The sequence below is a fragment of the Trachurus japonicus genome, chromosome 11, assembly GCF_045865225.1.
Source record: "Trachurus japonicus isolate A0001 chromosome 11, Traja_1.0".
Lineage (NCBI taxonomy): Eukaryota > Metazoa > Chordata > Actinopteri > Carangiformes > Carangidae > Trachurus > Trachurus japonicus.
The window spans coordinates 9705734-9727628 of record NC_140917.1 but is presented as its reverse complement, the minus strand read 5'-3'; the positions used below and the strand labels follow the sequence as shown (position 1 = coordinate 9727628).

At 42.0% G+C, this 21895-nt stretch overlaps 1 protein-coding gene across 1 annotated transcript in view; it reads left to right on the top strand.

The window, feature by feature from the left end:
- Positions 1-413: 413 nt before the first annotated feature.
- Positions 414-21895, top strand: part of LOC146978216 (autotaxin-like) — a 43824-nt gene continuing 22342 nt past the window's right edge. Inside the window, exons 1-22 of the mRNA XM_085790899.1 lie at positions 414-491; positions 2248-2353; positions 3452-3601; positions 5104-5229; positions 5318-5378; positions 7061-7158; positions 7837-7916; positions 8138-8257; positions 9901-9956; positions 10689-10754; positions 11040-11112; positions 11208-11316; positions 12593-12718; positions 12803-12834; positions 12977-13104; positions 13389-13467; positions 13770-13857; positions 13969-14141; positions 14789-14849; positions 15110-15249; positions 16822-16963; positions 20231-20308. Coding sequence (XP_085647025.1) covers positions 474-491; positions 2248-2353; positions 3452-3601; positions 5104-5229; positions 5318-5378; positions 7061-7158; positions 7837-7916; positions 8138-8257; positions 9901-9956; positions 10689-10754; positions 11040-11112; positions 11208-11316; positions 12593-12718; positions 12803-12834; positions 12977-13104; positions 13389-13467; positions 13770-13857; positions 13969-14141; positions 14789-14849; positions 15110-15249; positions 16822-16963; positions 20231-20308 — 2110 coding nt within the window. The 5' untranslated portion in view covers positions 414-473. The remainder of the gene's footprint in view (positions 492-2247; positions 2354-3451; positions 3602-5103; positions 5230-5317; positions 5379-7060; positions 7159-7836; positions 7917-8137; positions 8258-9900; positions 9957-10688; positions 10755-11039; positions 11113-11207; positions 11317-12592; positions 12719-12802; positions 12835-12976; positions 13105-13388; positions 13468-13769; positions 13858-13968; positions 14142-14788; positions 14850-15109; positions 15250-16821; positions 16964-20230; positions 20309-21895) is intronic.

Here is a 21895-nt window from a genome sequence, read left to right as displayed (position 1 = left end):
GCTTACCAGTTGAAGTTCAAGCCTGGTTTGTAGGCTATCTATTGATCTATTAATAAAAAAAAAACAAAAAACCCAGAATCCATATTTCTTTATGCAGGAGGACCAGAGATTAGTCAGGCCCCTAAATGTAATGTTCTCCCCCTCAGTGCCTCTCTCGTCCTCTCTGGGCGCTGCTGCGGACTCTGTTGGACTCCGGAGCGTCACCTCGACCTGACGTCCTCGTGTCCCACCACAGCTGTCCACATTACGTCATAGCAGAGAGAGAGAGAGAGAGAGAGAGAGAGAGAGAGAGAGAGGCAGAGGGAAAGCAAAGGGCAAACAACGAGAGAGGGAGAGAGAGAGAGAGTTGGACCCCTGCGCTGCATCGATCTGCAGAGGCGCACAGAGGAGCTTCTATCGGACGTTGGCCACAGTTCCTGAGCTTTCGGTTCTTTCCAGGGGGGAATGCCAGGAGAGAATCCGCTGTTTGCAACATGCTACTGGGCTATTTGGTACGGTAAGACCGGGGCAGTTCCGCTGTCTTTGATTATTGTGTCTTGTTTTTCTTTATTTCACTTTTTTCCCCCTTTCTTTCTTCAATGTGGACGGGTGATTTGTCTCCCAGTCCAACAACCTCCCCCTCCTCCTCCCCCTTCCCCACCTCCTCCTCCCCCTAGTTAGAGGGGGGGGTAAAAAGAGAGAGATTGCTCTCTTGCAGAATCGACCTGTGGGTGAGAGAACTGCACTTTGCCTCACATCGATGCAACAGGGCGCAAATCACAGAAGTTTTGAGCAGGATTTTAATTATATAACAGCCCAATTCATTCTGCCTCATTATGGTCAGATGTTTGATGTTCGATGATTGATTGATTGATGATGATGATGATGATGATGATGATGATGATGATGATGATGATGGGTTGTCCGGAACAGCTCATTGTCAACAGTGACACACACAGGTTTGTTTACCTGGGGGAGATAAAGCTGTAGGTATAGGCTGATGGTGAAACCTGTGGGCTGTTTCCGGTGTGCGAGGGCGTGAGTTTCATCTTCTTCATCTTCTTCATCATCATCACCTTTGCTATAATATAGGAGTACTGTAGCAGGCCGGGCCTTTACTTGGACCACATGCTTGTTGCTCTTCAGGCTCAACATGGGTGTCTTACAGCTGTCACACATCAGCCAGACTCTGTCCAGATGTTAGAACTGTACATGACCCAGACTTGGACCGAGGATTAAAAGCATCTGTGTAACTGAAGTAATAAAGATGCAATATCCCTGTGTGACAATTGATTAGTACGCTCACAAATTATAATGGTGACTGCACCACGTGTTCCTGCTGAGGTGATAATGAAGTTAAGCCAAAGCTCCGGCTCTGGCTGAGTGATGTGATGTAATGTGATGTGTGGGGAACATGAGCTCATACTGTTTCCTGCTGGATTTTGAGGCTCTGGTTCTCGTTTGTTTTGCAAGTAACTGCAGCGTTTTTGCACGAGCTTTCTTCAGAATAATAATAAAAACTCCCAACCTGAGGAAACAGCTGCCACAAGTTAAATCTTTCTGGAAATCCCTTAAACTGTTTGAGGATGGATGCAAGTGGAGTGCACGTTGATCTGAGATCTGTGTGAACCGCTGGCCAGTAGAGTCAGTAGAAACCATAGACTGTAGAAATCTGGGCAGGTTTTCAAAACTAAACTAAAATGTCTATGTTTGTGTGTTTTTTGTGGTTTCTAAATAGTTGTGTTGTCTCTAATAAATGTTGCGGGGGTGTTGGGGGTCGTGCACCTCACTCACACGGGTCTTTCCTCAGTTTTCAACACATCATCTGTGGTTTTGTCAGCTTGTTATTTCTGAGAAAGTTTGTCATTAACATGCAGATGAAGCTGCTTTCACTCTTACTGTGTGTGCTACTGCTTCCTCATGAGCTAGACTGATGTGTAAGTGTGTGAGTGCGTGTGTGTGTGTGGCTATGAAGGCGTCTGAGCTGTTATCAGTAGCAAGATAGTGTCAGTCAGACAATCCCCTGAGCTATACAAAGCAGCACAATCACACAACACTCAGCTTCAGCTCCTCCAGAGGTTGCCATTCCTGGCTGCCCGTTGACCTCTGACCTCCTCTGCTGAGATGCAGTGACCATGAATGTGTCTGAGTGCAAAGGGAAGCTTCCACCTTTCCAGTCCTGATTTGGTATAAACAGCAGCGGCGGAGTGTGGACGTCGTGTCGTTGCGTGGTCATGTGACTGTGATGTGTGGTCTGGTCTCCTGCAGGTAGTGGTTGTGATCTGCCTGTGGGGTTCTGATGTCAGCAGAGCTTATGTGTTTCAAGCAAGTGGGCCTACAGAGGGCGGAGACAACCCACCACCTCACACTAAAGGTGAGATCCGCCTTCATTTGCAGCCACGTTAATGCAAACATGTTTGATTAATTAATCTATTTCTACATGGGGAAAATAAGTATTTGATCCCCTGCTGATTTTTGCCCTTATTTCACTTGATCAAATGTAAATCAATCTATAACTTTTATACAATGATATTATTTCTGGATGCTTGGTTGATATTCCGTCTCTTTTCGTTAAAATAAACTTACTATAAAAACTATAGACCGTCTATTTCTTTGTGGGGAAGCAAACTTACAAAAACAGCAGGGGATCAAATACTTTTTTTCCCCACTGTACATATGTCCAGAGCAATGTTATAAATACTCAAAGGTGTATTAGGGTCATGATATATTTAAAAAAAAAAGGCATGTAGTGGATGGGTGTGGAGTTTAAAAAGTGAATTTACACGTTTTATTTTGCAAATTTGAGATCTTCTTCTCTGTGCAAGGTCTTATCAAACTATGCTTTTCATTTGGATTTAGAAATAAAGAAATAATTGTTATTAGCCAAGAATCACCAGAACATGATGCTCTCCCTGTGCTTCTCCAACCTTATGAGGAAACACATTCCCTTCCTTGATAAAAACAAAACAAAACAAAACAAATTTCTTGTAAATTTGCAATACAATTAAATATGAATACATTTACCACCTTCTCCTCCAGCCCCTTTGGTTTACATGTATAACCCACGATAGCCCTAGTACGCTGTTGTGTAGATTTAATTCATGATCTTGGTTTTAAATGAACAAACAGGAGATGCCTGAAAATCTGAGCCTTTTGCTCTTTGGGCATTTCTTTGGATCGTTTTGGTGCATTCAAGGATGCTTGGACATTTGTGAATTCATGTTACTCTTCAGCAAAACAAGATAATAGTTATTTTATGAATGAAATACATTTTTACAAATAAAAAGAGACTAAATAATTTTCCAAACTATTTCACACAAAAACCTTGTAAAACAAAATGACAGTTTGACCACTTCTCCCTGCTGATGTCATCACACAAATCTTATGGTCTATTTTTGACTTTCAGTTTTAAGCTTTGCAGATGAGTGTGTTTTGCAGCAGTCGTGTCTAAACGCTCCTCTCCTCCCTCCAGTCGTCTCGGAGTGGGTCAGCTCAGCCGGCTCCTGTAAGGGGAGGTGCTTTGAGCTGGAGGAGGCCAAACCTCCAGGATGCAGATGTGACAATCTGTGTAAAACCTACTACAGCTGCTGCTCGGACTTTGACGAGCACTGCCTGAAGACAGGTGAGTCTGACAGGAGGACATCGGCTCTCCTGCTTCTTGGATGGAGAATATATGGATGGTGAATGGACTTGCACATATACAGTGAATTTCTGGTCTTACCGATGCAGTATCACACCAATACACGCACTCATACGCTGATGGAGCGGTCTGGAGATGAAAATCGAACTGTGTTGGTTCATCTCTGACGTCTCTCACCAGGATGTTGCTCTCCGCATCAAACCTGTTGGTTCATATCTTCTTAAAAAAAGCTCAGTAGTTTTACACAACAGCTTTTCCTGATCAATAAGAAGAAATATTTGTGGTTTTAGGAACCAGAAATCATCTCAGTGTAGTTTCAGATCTCCTCTCTCAGCTTCTCTCTGGAGCCCTGGTAACAACAGGTCGATTTCAGCCAATCAGAGGAGAGGGGGCTCTGACATTGTCTCGTCATCATTGGCCGAATGTTTTCTGAGTGTAAAAAAAAAAAGAAAATATAGCAGATTTCAGGTGAAACACTCAAAGAAACCAAATCCAGCAAAAGTTCATAGAGGGGGCTCCGGTAGGCGGGGCTTGTTAACTGCACATCAAAAGTTTCTGACTCTTTACGGCTGGTTTGATACAATCACTGCATTAATATAGTTCAGTTTAGTTCAGTTCAGTTTATTCGATTAGCATTTTATCTCCCCCCCTTCTCAACAGATGGAATTCACTTAATATACACAAATTAGTAATACAATGAGGAGTGCTAATCGAAAAGGTGTAGGCTGAAGCTCATGCTTATTATGCCTACCATTTTTACCAAAACAAATGAGAAAAGAGATAAAGAGAGAGAAAAAACAAAACAAAAAAACAATCAAACCAAAAACAAATTCAACAAGGCAACTTTTAGACTACATGGTCTGAGTTATACCATAGGGATTCGATCAAACAAGCATTTAGCTTTCTTTGTTTGATATAGAACCTTTAAATCACATTAAACATGGGACCTTGAGTCTTACACAAGCAGAAGTTAAATTTTATAATGACACCTGCTGATTCATATCCTGAGAATAACAACAACGATAAGCAGCAGTTAGAGCAGAGTCACAGTATACGGCGGTATCACAGTAGCTCCAGGTCTCAGGGAGCTCTGGGTTCATAACATCATAAAGTTTTCCATCTGAGTTAACCTCAAACAAAAGATTTATTATTAGTGTTAACTGTCGTCTGATTTTGATTTAGCGAGCTTGGCCCGGTGAAGAGAGTGCAGCCGGCCAGAGTTTCATCTTGAAAACATTAAGCACACAACACTGGGACGTTTTCCAACATACAAAATGAAATAAACAGTTGAGGGCTTCTTGTGAGTCTCTGCTTTTTGCAGGGTAATTGGTAACAGACTGGCGGCTCATTTAATTTGTTACTGCCTTGTATTGATTCATTGTTTTGTTTTTTTTAGCCTTGTTGTGAGTTGTTTTGCAGCATTGAGGTGACTGCGGTAAAGTAAAAGCGATACGTACTGAACCCTCCTTCTCTCTGTGTGGCAGCCGGAGGGTTCGAGTGCTCGCAGGATCGCTGTGGTGAGGAGAGGAACAACGACCATGCCTGCCACTGCTCGGAGGACTGTCTGGAGAGGGGGGACTGCTGCTCCAACTACAAGTCGCTCTGCAAAGGTATTCGTCTTGTTTACTGTATTTATACACTGGAAGAGGACTGTGGTTAAAAACTGGTGGTAACTGTGTCCTCTTGTTTCCCTCTGAGGTGAGACTTCATGGGTGCAAGAAGAGTGTGAGGATATCAGGGGTGCTGAATGCCCTGCAGGGTGAGTCTGACACCGAGGGAATAATGATAGACTTTAATTATGTACATAAAAACTAAGGAAAAAAATGTATTGCAAGTTTTCAGAATTTTATGTTTATATATGCAAATGAGTCGCAAACTCATTAAATATGCACTGATTTGCATATACTGTATCGCCAAGAACAGAATCACCAACATTGGATGATGCCAGATTCAAAAGCTTGGTTTCATTTTGTTGGTACATTCCACAAGAAACTTTTTACAGACGGGATTGTAGTTATGTCCTCTAATCAGCTCATACATCAGGAAATACAGTCTACAGTCATAAAAAACAAATCAATTTTCACCATGTTTTTGATATAAAATGTACTTTAAACCCGACTATGAATGATATATCAACAAACCCTTCTGTAAAAAGAAGCGGTATATAGATAGGAAGAAATGTGGAAAGTTTGGTGGGTGTAGGTACTAGGGAAATGGGTATTTCATATCTTGGTGTGTAAGAAAACAGCATGAAAGTTCTGTATTGTAAAATTCCATACATTATTATTTCAAAACTGCTATTTACAAACACAACACCTAATCAAACCATTGGTAATAGACATCCTAAACACATGACTGATAACTGAACAACACAGCATGAAGTTATTCATATGAAATGAACAGAACTACACACATACAGTGTAGTAACAATAATCTAAACGCAACTGATTACTGCACTGTAACACAGTATCGACTGTCACGCAATCAGGCAAAATGATGTAAAATAAACAACTAATTGTGTGTTATTGACATTTTATTGTCACTAGTTTGAAAGAAGACATGTTTAGGAAGCAAAATATCACAAAATCTCAAAATCGACCAAAAAAAGGGAAGATGGCATCTTCGGGGTGCTGTCTCGCCTTGATGAATAGGGAAGTTTTAATAACTAACAGTTCATTTGGAGATCTGATCTAACCCCCCAACAAAGTCCTTGGTCATGGGGGTAGTAGAGAAATAGAAATGGTCCAAAGGTTCAGGAACCTTGAGGGATGTGGTCTGCTGTGCTGAACATTTCCGATTGGTCTGATTGGTTTAAAAGCTGCAGCTCCAAAGCATCTGTTTTCTGATAATCTCATGACAGGAGGACCAATGAGGAGTTATGGCCTTACTCAGCGGTGAGGCGGAAGAAGATTTCCAGCAGTAATTGCAATCAGAGACCTTCTCCTCGGTCCAGTGCTGTTCTGAGTCTGCCATAAAGCATGATCAGCAGCAGAACAACTTGAATTTCCTCCATTTTAACAGACTGACTGTAGCATTGTGCATTGCATGAATGATGCCACTGCATGAATGACAGCCACTGTTGTAAAGCGACCCTCTGTCTTCTTCGTACCACTGACCACTTGATTGGAGGTGTAGTGCATTTACCTCCATTGCTTTTCTATATATCATTGGCCTGATTGACGTAATCTTCTCAGGACTTTAGGGCCGTGAATGAAATGCACACAACTGGCCACAGGAACCTTTATGTTTCTGAAATTTTTTGGGCTTTGCAGCTTTAAAGGATTTGAAACAAAACAAGCTATATATCTGAAAAAGGTTATGGTTGGTTTGTGCAAGTCTTGGCACCAACTGAGCCATAAGTTTCAAGAAATCTGAAATTACATTTAAATACTCCAAAAATGAGTTGAAGGTGAACTGAATTGTTTTCTCAACTTCCTGCAGCTTCATCCGTCCTCCCCTCATCATGTTGTCTGTCGATGGGTTCAGAGCCTCCTACATGAAGAAGAGCAAATCCGTCATCCCCAACTTACAGAAGCTCAGTACGTGTCCTTTTTTTTACTTATTGTTTTTTATCCAAATGCTTCAGGGGTCCTTAAGTCATGCTTGTTATTATGTATCTTATGGAGATATGCTGCGTTCAAGACAACTCGGAAGTCGGAAAAAAACGAGCTCTGAGTTGTAAAAAATGAATTGAACGGTGTCGAACTCGGAAATTACAGGTCGGAAACTCGACTTTCCGACTTGACGTCACGACAACATCAAAACATGGCAGCTCTCGTCTTAAACGGTTAGAATTTAGACATTTTAAGTTATTTGTTGAGGTTTGAATGCATATTTTTGTGTATTGTTGCTGTAGCCTATATGAAATACGTTTATATTAAGCTGTGATTGTTGTATGGTGTGAAATTGCGGTCCTCGTATGTGACGGAAATAACGTTTAACTGTTATCAAGGCTATAACATTATATGTGCACTCATCTGCAGCGTCTCCTCTCCTCCAAAATAAACATAATTTACTGCTGCATTTATTTTTCGTATTCAGCTATGAGCCACAATATGCCAAACTTCCTTCAGGTATCCATGTTTTTTTTCTCCCGAGTTCCTGCAGCGTGAACGCAATGATGTCGGAAGTCAGAAATTTTCGAGTTGGGATTTCCGACCTCCGAGTTGTTATGAACGCAGCATTAGAGACAAATGTGTTTGCTTGTTTCCCCTCAGGAGAGTGTGGTACATCAGCACCCTACATGCGACCAGTCTACCCATCAAAGACCTTCCCGAATTTATACACCCTGGCCACAGTAAGTGAGACTGGATTGTATATGAATCATATGTCTTTGTCAGTCCCACAGGTACAGTATAGCAGTGCTGTTAATATGTACTCTTATGTTTGTAGGCTGAGTAAATACACTTGTTTGCCAACAGCGACGTTCAAAATGTCCTTACAGCATGTTCCCTAAAAATGCAGGACTGACTTTTTTAATATGTCAACTGAACTCTGTTCTGTGGGGTCTCTCTGCAGGGTCTTTACCCAGAGTCCCATGGGATTGTGGGTAACACCATGCACGACCCAGTGTTTAATGCAACCTTCAGCCTGCGCACCAGGGAGAAGCTGAACCACCGGTGGTGGGGCGGCCAGCCAGTGAGTAAACTCCATGATCAATCAGTTCAAACTCACAAGCTGACTAAATAAACTCTCTCATTACATGTTGACACAGCCGAACTCTGTAAAGCTCATAGTCACTAGCTCTGGTGTCACATCCAACAACATATTCTCTCTGCTTTTGGGAACACTAAAATTATGTAAAATATGTCAAAAGTATGTGAAAATGTCACATTCTGTACCTTTTGTGTTTTACCTGTAAGAAAAAAACAAAAGCTGATGTTAGTGTTTATTGGATACGTTCATTACGAATTGGAGTTGACGTCGACAGATGGTTTCTCAAAACTCCTGGAGTTTGACCACTGTCCTTACAAAACCCAGGCAGCTCTTAAAAGTATGATGACAAGCTTGTTAGCTAACATGATACCAAAGGTGGTAAGCTAGCAGCTTATCTCTGCTAAGCTAGCTTTTGTAGATGTTCCAGAGTCACTACAATATTCATGTATTACGTGACAGCTTTAATATTTTATATCAGTGGTTCCCAACCTTTTTTGGCTCGTGACCCCATTTTGACTTCACAAATTTCTGGCGACTCTCTCTTCTGGCGGCTGTCATTCAAGATGCGCCAGCTCAGATATTTTTATATGCTGCATTTTATTTGAACTCGATTTATGTGAAAGTTTAGAATACAGTTGTTTAAGATTGTGTGTGGTGTTTTTAATCATAATTTTAAAAAGAATAACAATTAGTCAAAAAAAATTTTTTATCAGTAATTTCTTTTTATCAATTACTAGACATTTCAAGCGACCTCATTTGATTTCCAGGCGACCTCACGTGGGGTCCCGACCCCAAGGTTGAAAAACACTGTTTTATATACATTAGCTGTTGATTAACACCTGTAATCACCTTTTACTTTATACAAACAAAGTAGTGCTGTGTGAGAGTCTGTTAATAGCATTTGTGTAGCTTTGTAGCCAAACTGAAATGAGACGGTCTGGTTCAAATATGTTGTGTGTCACCAGCTGTGTCTGCCATTACTATTCCATTGCAAAGAGCAGCTCCTGTTGTCTAGAAATATTGACAGCATGCGACTTTTTGCACTAATGTGTCCGTGGTTTTAACAGTTGTACCTTCAGTGTTGGACTGAGTTAAAACTCACTAAACCTATTTTTAATTCAAACCTTTATAGCTACCTATAGAGACAATAGCTACTCAGTGCTCCGCAAGGCAGATGCACACAGGAGTGAGGTGGTTTGTCCAGGAGGAATGAGAGTGTCAATCTTATTTAAAAGTGGCTCGATGTCAGTGTTGTTTGCTTTCATTACGGGTGCACAATTAATCTTGGGATAAGCTGGGCAACAAACGATCCATCCATTGGAACCGTTGCTTGATGGCTTTCCAAAGTAGGACAGTCTAATCAATCATAATACATCTTCAAATGCAGCCTCTGTTTTGGGACACAGCTTACAGCATCAATTATCGCGATCAATATGATGCCATATGATGCTAAGCGGGTTTGGACGATATTATGTCTGTGCATCTCATTATTCCTGTGGAAATGTGATTCACGCTTCGACATGAGCTATTTCCAGTGAGCAGACGGTGTAGCGTAGAATTGGGACAGGGATAAATGTTCACATGGTGCCAATTAAACACTGTAATTTGTCTTTCCTGTGTTACAGATCTGGATCACAGCGGAGGAACAAGGAGTTAAAGCAGGCACTTTCTTCTGGCCTTGGTACTTAAGTTAGTACTGGAATATTTTTCAATAGCTTCAGAAACTGAACTGGTAACGTACAAAACCTTCGAGACCGATGTGGGAGGATCAAAGTTAAACGTTACATTCTCTTTAAAAATGTAGAAATTACAACCTATAATACGATATATGATGAATCTTGGTCCTTGATTATATATAAAATTGTACAAAATATCTAATATTATACCAACAAAACATTCATTATAGGAGCTAAGTGGCTTCTCAGGCTGCATTTACAAGAACAGAGTTAGTTTTCATTGACAGATGAGGAGAAATGAAAACAAACTGAGCATTGCAGACATATCCATGACCTAACGATCACGAGGGCGGGAATGGCTGAGCGCTCGTCACATCCTGAGACTGACTGGTGAACAATGGCCTGAGACACAGGACAATAAAGCAACACACTCAGTCACAACGGAGGCCATTGACAACTGAAAGCTGCTTTACATAAAGGCACAACTGCGTCATATATAACCAGTGACAGATTTTATATTTTAAATAAAATAAGAGAGAATAAGAGATACTAGACCGGTTTATGAATGCGGTGGGACTGATTTTGATTCAGTTGGTAATTTAGATTTTTTGTTTTCTTTTGTCGGAACAACTGAACTGTGAGCCACTGTGTATTATACTGTATGTGTTTTGTTGTGTACTGGTTTTACACTTCAAAATCCTGCTTCTTAACCATCGTCCACCATGTTTGATCGACAGGGTGATTCCTTTGGAGAGGAGGATTTTGACGATCCTGCATTGGCTGCATTTGCCTGATAATGAGAGGTGAGTCCTTCCACTACATCATGACCAAAAAAAAAAACTTTTTTTACTACAGTACGTGGAGTTTACGTTGTGGATTTTTGTGGAAAAGCACAGGTGAGCAGATGCTGCGTCACTGAAGGGGTCGTGACGGGTGGCTGATTAGGGTTGTTACTGTGTTTTGAGGAGTTTTTGTGTTTCTTCATTGATGTGTGGTGAAGCAACAAGCTCAGTGAAGAGTGTGAATGTGTGTAGTCGTCACACCTGAGTAATCTTTAAGGTGAAACCGTGTGTACTGTCTCTGTCCAGGCCGTACGTCTACGCCGTCCACTCAGAGCAGCCCGATACGTACGGACATCGACTGGGACCACTCAGCAGTGAGGTGAGTGTGGGACCCGGGGTGTGTGTGTGTGTGTGTGTGTGTGTGTGTGTGTGTGTGTGTGTGTCAGTGGCTTCATTACATCTTGTTTTTTACAGCTGGACAACCCTCTGAGGGAACTGGACAACATCATTGGTCAACTGATGAACGGTCTGAAGCAGATGAACCTGCATCGCTGCGTCAACGTCATCATCGTAGGAGACCACGGTACGACCCTTTGTGTGACCTCTGACACCTGTAGGGGAGAGGAACCGGCTTCACTGTCCTGATGCTAAGCTATAGGCTAAACACACCCGAGAGGGACGCGGATGCAGGGACAAGGGCGCCGATTTACATAAATTGCTCCTCCATACCGGAACTCCCAACCGAAAGTTGCTATTCTTCGTATATATTATTTCGATGTAGATACAAAATAACAACAACATTTTTTTTTTTCCAGCGGATATCTTAGTTACAACAACATGATTGAGCAGTAGTTTAATGACGTGTCTGACAACAGGTTTTAACAAATAACGTCCTGATTAGCTTTGCTGCTGTTAGTTGTAGCTGTCAGCTGCAGCCACTGATGCTCTTAGACATCGTGATTCCTCAAAATTGAATAAATACCACAGTTAGCTCAATAATGTTGTAACTTAAATATCTGCTGGAAAAAAAAGTATTTTTTTTCATGGACTGTTTGAGTTACTGAGTTGCTTTGTACTGTATCTACATGAATAGCAACTTCCGATTGGGAGTTCCAGGGCCGTTGTCCCTGCATACGGGTACTCTTGCATTCATTACCCTTTTATACATGATGTTATACAAGTACAACAACAACTATTAAGCTGCAAATATAATAGACATATATATATTAAAATATATTTAAAGGGACAACGAGGAGTTTTGGAAAAGCGAAGCGTTTTCACACTACATTTATGAGCCTCCGTGCGCACCGTGAAATTCTTTGACCGGCGCAAGACGGACTCATGTTTTCATTCATCAAGAATTAAAGTCAGAGGTTCAAAGACGATCACATACCGTCGTAGTTCCGACCATAAACGGCGATTCTGCAGCGTTATTCTCATAACTCGCCACGAAACTGAAAGTAAAGAAACGCTGGTCGGCTCGACCAGCATTTCCGCCACCACTAATAATAACAAAATAACGATAGATACAGATCGATATATTTATCGAAAATGGGCCCATTAACAAGTGTGGGTAGCGGAGATTCATCCACATTAACGTGAGACTTTTTTATAACCAAATAGAAACTCCTCGTTGTCCCTTTAAAACTGAAATCGTTTATTTATTATAATGATATGAGACCAACCAAACATGAATGTTTATGTTTTGATGTTATCATTTTGAAGGCAGTGTTTCCTCCAGCCTGAAGTATTGGGTTTACTAAGCAGAGCCATCACTGTCTACAAAACCAAAACTAACAGCATGAATATAAACTGAGCCTTTATAGCCAGAAACCACAAGCGTCTTCTCTGTGTCTCAGGAATGGACGAGGCCCACTGTGACAGGACAGAGTTTCTCAGCAGCTACCCGCTCAACATAGATGAGATCCAGCTGATCCCGGGCTCCCTGGGCAGAATACGACCACGCGACCCCAAATCCACCACATGTGAGCCACAAGGATAAAGTGTTTTCTTTTTGATTTCATGCAACAGGCCCCATATAAACATACATTTATTTTTTTCCCCCCTAGATGACCCAAAAGTAGTGGTTGCAAACCTGACGGTAAGTACCACAGCAAAACCACAAACAAACCCCTGTTTTTCCTGCAGTTTCTCGTACATTGTGCGGTTTTACTGCCTGTTGTTGACTGTAGGGAGAACGAGAGAGAGGACGGGTCGTTCACCTACTTTATTTGTTGTTTCAGTGTAAAATGCCAACTCAGCATTTCAAGCCGTACCTGAAGCAGCATTTACCCAAGAGGCTTCACTACGCCAACAACCGCAGGATTGAGGACGTCCACCTGCTGATGGAGAGGAAGTGGCACATTGCCAGGTAGCGTAAGGCCATATGGGATGTTTTAATAAAAATAATTGATCCCCTCATCAATAGGAAATAGTCTTAACTTTGTCTTTGAGGTGATTCAAGAATCCAAATCGATCTGAATCAAAGGTTCGATGTTTCAAGATCAAGTTGTATGAGCCTGAATTCCCTTATTCACTGACAGGATTTCTTCCCACTTGGTCCCTACATTAGCTCTAGCATCCAAACTAGTTCCATTTTCAGTCAGTTCTAATCAAATGATAAAGAATTCACTATTGGAAAAATTTTTGTTTCAGAAAAATGCCAGAAAAACTGAGGACTCGCTGCGGCTTCTCTGGCGATCACGGCTTCGACAACAAGATCACCAGCATGAGGGTGAGCTGCTGTGTTTTCAGTCCTGTATTCTTTAAAGCCTCAGTATGTGAGATCCAGCGTTCTTTGTATAAGAACAGTTCAACATTGTAAGATCTAGCTGCTAATGCTACTTACTGTAGCTGTAGAACCGTGATGGGGTTGTGATTAGACTTCGGTAAATACGTATTTATGAGAGCAATATTTGATTTTTGCTAATAAAAAGCCAAATAAGCTACATACTGTCCCTTTAAGTTGTCTTTCCTAAGTTTAATGGGACCGCTGCCGCAAGTTTCACTTTTCTCATGTTTTTTTGTTTCGTACAGACGATCTTCATGGGACACGGGCCGAACTTCAAGTTCCAGAAACGAGTGCCAGAGTTTGAGAATATAGAGTTATACAACATCATGTGTGGTGAGAATATTTTTACATTTTCCTTTGCTGCTCAGTTATTCTCCAAAATGTCAGATTCAAATTTTCATCGACTGACTTACCCCCTCTTCTCTTCTGTTTTATCCGTGTCAGACCTGTTGGGGTTGAAGCCGGCCCCGAACAACGGGACCCACGGCAGCCTGAACGACATGCTGAAAGATCCGCCGTACCAGCCCGACATGCCTGAGGAAGTGACGCCACCATCGCTGGCGTCTGACTCTGAGGTCATTGTGACACACGACCTCGGCTGCAGCTGTGACGATGAGGTCAGTGGAGGACTGTGACGTCACAAGAAATCATGTCTCACATCAAATAATATTCAACAGCCAGAGCGATACAAAGACATATTAAATCCTGACACTTTAAATATGTTTGACGTTTTTAACACCAAGAATCCAACATTATCTTCTGAGAAACTGAAAAATGTGTCAAGAACAATGCACTTAAAGGGATAGTTCACCCAAAATTCAAATTCTCATGTTGGGGCTTCAATACAAGAGGGACATTACAGACGAGCAGTATGGAGGTGTTTGGATGTTTTTTGGTGTGTCTTTTTGGACGAAGAAAAGTGGTATCCATTGACAATCATTATATGGACAAATACTGCTGCGCGGACCCCCCCCCCGTAACTCAGAGAAGCCACAGAGGACTCTGAAAATTCTCACAGCTCTTAGTCGACATGAGGGTGAGTAGATAATGAGTGAAATTTTAATTTTGGGTGAACTATCCCTTTAAAACTCAAAGTCAAAGAAAGTTACTGCTTTTTGTGTATCCTGCTGACAAACAAATAGTGAAAACAGACCCTTCTTGGCTGAGGTAAAAAACATAAGAGTTGCATTAATCAATATTCTTCCATTAGGGGGCAGAAAAGCATAAAAAAAGAAGCTGACACATCTGTGTTTATCTCTTACAGAACAAAGTTGAGGAGATCCTTGAAGCCTTCAGTCCGGCACCAGATGGACTCTACAGTTATAGTAGGTTTCTTAACACTCCAGTGGTTTTCTAAGAATGAATAAAGAGTGTGTTGCAACAGGACCAGTGAACCACAGGTCAGCTATTCAGCAGAAACTGCTGAAGAAGCTTTCTGTGGGTTTCCAAGTAGCAAGCCTTTAGTAAAAACATTAGGTTAGGAGTCAGTGGTGCAGTTTGCTGAAACTTCGTTCTTTTCTCAGTCAGTGTGTCGGGCTGTTTAGTCACTGTCCCTTAAAACGACTGACTGTGTTTGTTTCTGCAGACAGCACCCACCTGCCGTTTGGCCGTCCTGCAGTGATGTTTGATACTCAGTACAGTTTGCTTCATCACGTGGAGTTCATCAGTGGATACAGCAAAGAGCTGGCCATGCCGCTGTGGACGTCATACACGCTGCCACGACAGGTGACCACACACACACACACACACACACACACACACACACACACACACACACACACATACTCATTGACCCTAATTACTATACAGTCTAACTTTAATACACATTACATGACTCTTTTTTGTAACATGTAATGTAACTGAAACACAATTTTTGCTTAGGTCAAACAGTAAGATAATGAATGACACCATTAGCCTACCTACAGTATAGGCATGCTGGTTTATTTTCTTACTGTCAGTGGTTTAAAGATTAGATTACATTTTTGTAGCAGGCCAAAAATCCATCACATCCGCTGCAGAGACTGTAACTGTGCGTTCACACCAAAAGCTTCCAAAGTGTCAAAAACGCTTGATGATGGGCTTCAGACAAGACAGATTCCAAAGCGGCAAATTTCGATCACGCTGGTCATTGGGGAGCCGAAGGACAACAAAAAAGAAAAAACAAAAGGGAGCCGAAGGACGTCTCTATTCTGACAGGTTGCCGGCGAACTGCGTCATAGTTATAATTACCCTAAAGTTAACCAAGGCTCAACTTCTCGTCTCGTGACGCTTTGGACGCTTTGGAAGCGTGGCTGACGGCAGTTGACGCTTTGGTCGTTCAGGTCGCCGGGCTCTCATTGAAAATGAATTGACTTCAAGTGTTCGAGAGACAGCCGTTCTAAAAATAGCTTGCACCGACAATTAAAGGTAACGAACCTACTGCTATGACTATAGGGATTATGGCAATTTGCCAAAAATGTTGAACTATCCATTTAATGTAAAGGTTACATTATGCTATTAAGACACTCAAAATATTTTCTCAAGGTGGGCCAGCTAAACTTTTCAAAGCAACATCAATTAATATCTCATTTAAGCTGAAGAATGTGTCAGTTTTCAGGACTTGGTTTTATTACATCAGAGAGTCTTTGAATGCACCAGGAGGGAGCTTGATTCCACATTACTTATCGATTAAAACAAAATGAGTTTTCTGCTTGGATGGATTACCTCGCTGCAGCAAGTTTTAAGTGTCTCCAAACTGATGTTGCAATGTGCTGGAAAAAGTTAACTGACTTTCTTGAAAAGCTTTCTATGTTATTTGGTTTGAACCCTCACATGTTGCTCTGCGTTGCGCACGTTGGCGTGCCTGGCTGCAACATGATGATCTGTTTCCTCACACAGGTTGTCTTTGTGCGTTCAGTTAAACTGTGGGTCTCAGGTCGTAAAAGTCCTTGCAGTCCACATCAGGACGGGACGTGTTGTTGTCCGCTGAGAGTGAAAGTGCGTTTGTATTTGGAGCGGAGCATGACGGAGCTACACAAGCATGTAAACATCGACACGAAGTCCAGCAACGCCAGTAAACACAAACACAACCTGTGTTTGTTGCTGTGAACATACATGTTTGGCTGCATGTTTACAGAAAAGTGTGAGCTGCAGGTTGACAAGATGCAGCTGCTCTGGCGTCACACACACACATCATAAATGAATACCTACTGTGCCCTTTTTGTTCGCTTTGCTTCATGATCTTTTGCCTCTTTTTGCAGATTGGATCTCACATGTATTTGTGTTGAACTGTGTCCATGTCTCCTTCTCTCATATCAGGAGGACATGACCCCCGTACCAGACGTCTCCCCGGGGGTTCAGTGCATCCGGGTCGACTCCAGAGTTCCAGCCGATCACAGTCAGAGCTGCACCAATTACAACCAGAACAGCCACATCGCCTCAGGCTTCCTCTTTCCCCCAGGTAAACCTGCAGGCCGGCTACAGCAGGACCAGGGGACTCTCCAGATTGTCTTTCTTTTATTTATTTGAAAGATATAATATAAGTTTAAGATCTTTAAAGGAGAATTCCGGTCATTTTTGACCCCTAAATCCCCATCACAACACTAACCTATGAGGGAAATTCTTTCAACTGCAACAAACACTCAAAAAACAATCAAATATCTATGGTACATGACTCAAATCCTTACGAGACACCACTGAACTCATATAGTGTACAGTATAAACAGTATAAACTTTGTGTTTTTGCATGTAGTCACTCACCTCAGACAGCCTAACTCTGAAACATCCTGGAAAGACATTACTAAGCGATCGCAGAGCGCCTGCTCTCCCCGCCACAGAAACAAACACTTTTTCCTTGTTGTGATGATTTCTTTTAAAAAATAAACGGTCGAGCAGTGCAGTGGTAATGTCCAAAATATCTCTGACTGTTTATTTTTGTAAAGAAATCATCACAACAAGGAAAAAGTGTTTGTTTCTGTGGCGGGGAGAGCAGGCGCTCTGCGATCAGATAGTAATGTCTTTCCAGAATGTTTCTGAGGTGAGTGACTACATGCAAAAACACAAAGTTTATACTGTTTATACTGTACACTATATGAGATCAGTGGTGTGTCATAAGGATTCGAGTCATGTACCATAGATATTTGATTGTTTTTTGAGTGTTTGCTGTGGTTGAAAGAATTGCCCCCATATGTTAGCGTTGTCGCTATCCATAGCGCCGTCTAGCCATGTTGTAACTCCGGTTTGCCTGCATCAATTTAATCGTGTTTTTTTGCTCCCCCCAAAACTGGGCGACCATCAGGAAAACGATTTAGGGGTCAAAAATGGCCGGAATTCTCCTTTAAGGCCTGTACATACTCCACAAGAACAGAGAAATTTGTTCGTTTTCTCAAGGTGGTAAAAGAACCAAGTTCGTTCTGACCAGGACGTTTCATACTTTCATGTGTCCTGGAAAACCTGGAAAACCTGGAAAATTACCAGGTTGACCAATGTTCCAGTCATGGAGAACACATGGAAAAGTCAAATGTTGTGGAAAAGTCTGAGTTATCCTGGAAAATTATTCATAGACACATCGTGACATCAGCTACCAGGATTTTTTTCCCGAAGAAGTTCCTTGTTAACTTGTTAACTCCCCCCGCCCCACCAAAAAACCCCCCATGTTTGTTTTGGTCTATCTATCATTGATTAGTCATCATTTCTAAGCATGTAAGAGATTATTTCGTTGATAAGTTGGAGCCATAGACAGCACATCTTTTAATCAGACGTCTGGGAGTGGGAGAGGGATAAACATAGCATGAATGGGACGGGGCATGTACTGTAGTATTAGTGTATTAATAACATGTCTGTCAGAGTGTAGCAGCTGAAACTGTCCTGGATCACTACACAACACGATGGGCCCTAGTTTGCTGGCGCAGCGCAGGTGGCGCAAGGTAACGCAGCTGGTCTAATGCAAGTTTCGACCAGCGCAGCCTAGTGCAAAGTCAGATTGGAAGATTGGTAGATCGCGCTGCGCTGAGATAGGCGTGGCCGCGCAGCAGGGGGAGGCGTCACAGATTCAGCTTGGTGCAGTGGAAGTTTTGTGCGAAAATGTCCCGCCGAGGTTGCGCTGAAAGCTCGCCACCTCCAACCAGGTCTAGTCTCAGCGCAGGGCGAAGCGCAGCAGGTGCAGTGGAAGTTTGGCTGACTGACCTGCAGTGCACACACGTCACCAAGACCTCACAGGCAGATCTCCACAGTTCCAGGCACATTTCAATGCAATAAATATCCACAATAACCACTATTTAATGCAACTAACGGAATCAACACGTGAATTTATATCTATATAGATTGTCCCGTCACATCTGACGTCAGATCAAAGCAGAGATCAAAGGAAACTCCACCTGAATTAACACAGCAGGGATGAACTGGCACTGAAAAGCAGCTGTGGATGTCCCAAGCAGGACTGAGGGTGGATGACTGCATGCTGCCATGTTGAGATATGCACTCTGCCCTTGTGATGATCGCTTTATTTATTTATTTACTTATTAATTCATTAGCGCGAGCTACCGCATCACGCAGCCGTAATGAAAAACAAAACACAAATCTTCATCTCTCTTAGTCCACCACAACAGCCTCGGTATCAGATAGTCAGTATATAGCCTACTACAGTATACTCAGCATCTCTATCACAGAAAAAAAAGAGAAAAAAAGAGACGGACAGAGAGAGAGAGAGAGAGAGAGAGAGAGAGAGCGTCCTTTACGCTGATTTCATGGTGTTTGTTTATGTTGTGATTGCACCTCTCATCTTGCTTACACAGGGTTTGAATAAATGTGAGTTTCTTTATTAGTTTATTAGTTGTTGTTTCTTACACTGGGCAGCGGTTCTCAGTGTATCAGATCAAACCTGATTAAGGATATTAGTAAACTCATTATTGGTCACTCTGAGCTCGGACCTCCGGACCAAAACAGCTGTTTCCTCCTGGGAGAGGTTCGGCCTCTGGCGTCGCTGTCTCCTCCGTCCATGTCAAAGTATAAAATGACAAACTTGCAGTGCGCATCACCCGCGGCGCAGTTAAAGGTGAGGAGAGGAGCTCCTTTGATTGGTGAAGATCCGAATCGGCTGTGTTAATCCCACTTCTCCTCCTCCTGTCTCCCTCCCGCCCTCTCTCCTCCCTCTTTGCCGTTTGCGCCGGTGGGAGGGACGAGGGGAGGGCTTGCGCTGGTCTAAGTCTGACTGCGTGGCCCACCAAACTTGCGAAATGGACCTAGACACGCCTCGTTCGCGTGGCGAAGCTGCGCTGAGGTTAGACTTCACCCGGTCTAAGAAACTAGGGCCCATAGTGTCAACAACTTTGCTGCAAGAAAACAATGACATCATTGTTTTCTTGCAGCCCTGGGAGAGAGATCAAACTTCTTGGTTATTGCTGATTGTGTCTTGTGGGCTTTTGCAATAATAACACAATTAGTTCCAGCGGAAGACAGGCTGAACTAAAAGGTCATGTTAGTTTTTGTAAGCTATGACCAAGCTGTGACTATAAAGTAGTCATAGTTTGTAATTTCAGACCAATGTTTGACATTTTGAAGCAAAGAAAAACTAAATAAATTCAAGTGTAGCATTGAACAGGTTGGAACCAGATGTGATGCCAATCAAAGGGAAAACTGCTATGACTTTTCCTCTATGTGATGTTTCCTTGACAACACTGTAATGTGATCCTGGTTATTAAGAGGATTTGTTGTGATTCTCTCCTGGCAGAGCTGGCATCATCTCCTGAGTCCAGATATGACGCTTCTCTCATCACCAACACCGTTCCCATGTATCCGGCTTTCAAAAGTGAGTCACTCATAATACGGGCGCCCGGTAATGGTTGTGTTACACTTTTTTTTGTCTCAGCTCCCATAACTTGCAGCGTGTTCATGGTAGGGCTCCCAAATTTTGACACAAAGTCCCCTCATTTGTCCTCTACAAATAGCAATGCCTTAAACTCCCCAGACTATACAGTATCACAGAATTCACTATTTGATGTCAAATGCAAGGAGTTCAAAACAAAGAAAAACACGCACTTTCCAAAAAACTTTCAGGAACAAACTGAAGAGGTGCACGGCCAAAAGTTGCACTTAAAGAAAAAGAAGAAAGGCCAGCAGCAGCATTATAATAAAAGGAGACAGAGCAAATCAGCACAGTGATTATTATAATGGTTGACCGCACTTTTTTAATTGTTATATTTACCTTTTTATATGTATTTACCTATGATACTTTAGATGTCTGGGTTTTTGGATATTTGTTACATTTTTAAATGTTTCTATATGTTTCTATTTTTCTAATAATTTTGCATTGTGAAGTTGTTATTCTTCTCGAGTACTGTTACTTGTCGATCAAGTGATTGACCACAGCTGTGAGTATTTAAATACATCACTTCCTGTTGAATATTGCAGTTTGCAATAAAAAACAATGAAAAGGACACGAGTGCTGCTGGCCTTTCCTCTTTTTCTTTTTCTTTAAATGCAAGGAGTGCCACTGGTACAACACAGTGACAGTAACAGTGAGATTAAAAACTGAGACCAAACCAAAAAAAACATGCATCTATGTTAGTTTATTGTGCATGTTCCAACACTAAAGCACATTTCTGTGGTTCAGTATGAACAAAAAGAACTCATCATTGACGGCTAATTGAAGAACAGTGTCAGTGGTGTGAATCCTAACATTAGAAAGCTGTCTTAAAGGGATAGTTCACCCAAAATTCAAATTTCACTCATTATCTACTCACCCTCATGTCGACTAAGAGCAGTGAGAATTTTCAGAGTCCTCCGTCCCTTCTCTGAGTTACAGCGGGGGGGTCCGCGCAGTAGTATTTGTCCATATAATGGTTGTCAATGGATACCAACTTTTTTTTGTCCAAAAAGACACACCAAAAAACATCCAAATACCTCCATAGTGCTCGTCTGTAATGTCCCTCTTGTATTGAAGCCCCGACATGAGAAATTGTTCCGCCGGTCAGTGCAAATCACGAGAGATTTGCACTGACACAGGAAGAGCAGTGAACCGAGACACTGGGAGCTTCCGCTACAAACAAGCTTAAAATATAGACTTATTTAATTTGTTTTGGAACAATTTCTCATGTCGGGGCTTCAATACAAGAGGGACATTACAGACGAGCAGTATGGAGGTATTTGGATGTTTTTTGGTGTGTCTTTTTGGACGAAGAAAGTTGGTATCCATTGGCAACCATTATATGGACAAATGCCCCCGTAACTCAGAGAAGGGACAGAGGACTCTGAAAATTCTCACAGCTCTTAGTTGACATGAGGGTGAGTAGATAATGAGTGAAATTTGAATTTTGGGTGAACTATCCCTTTAAAGAACATCTTCTGATAATACCAGTGATTGAATGGTGTCGATGTATGAATGGAAACCTTCAGC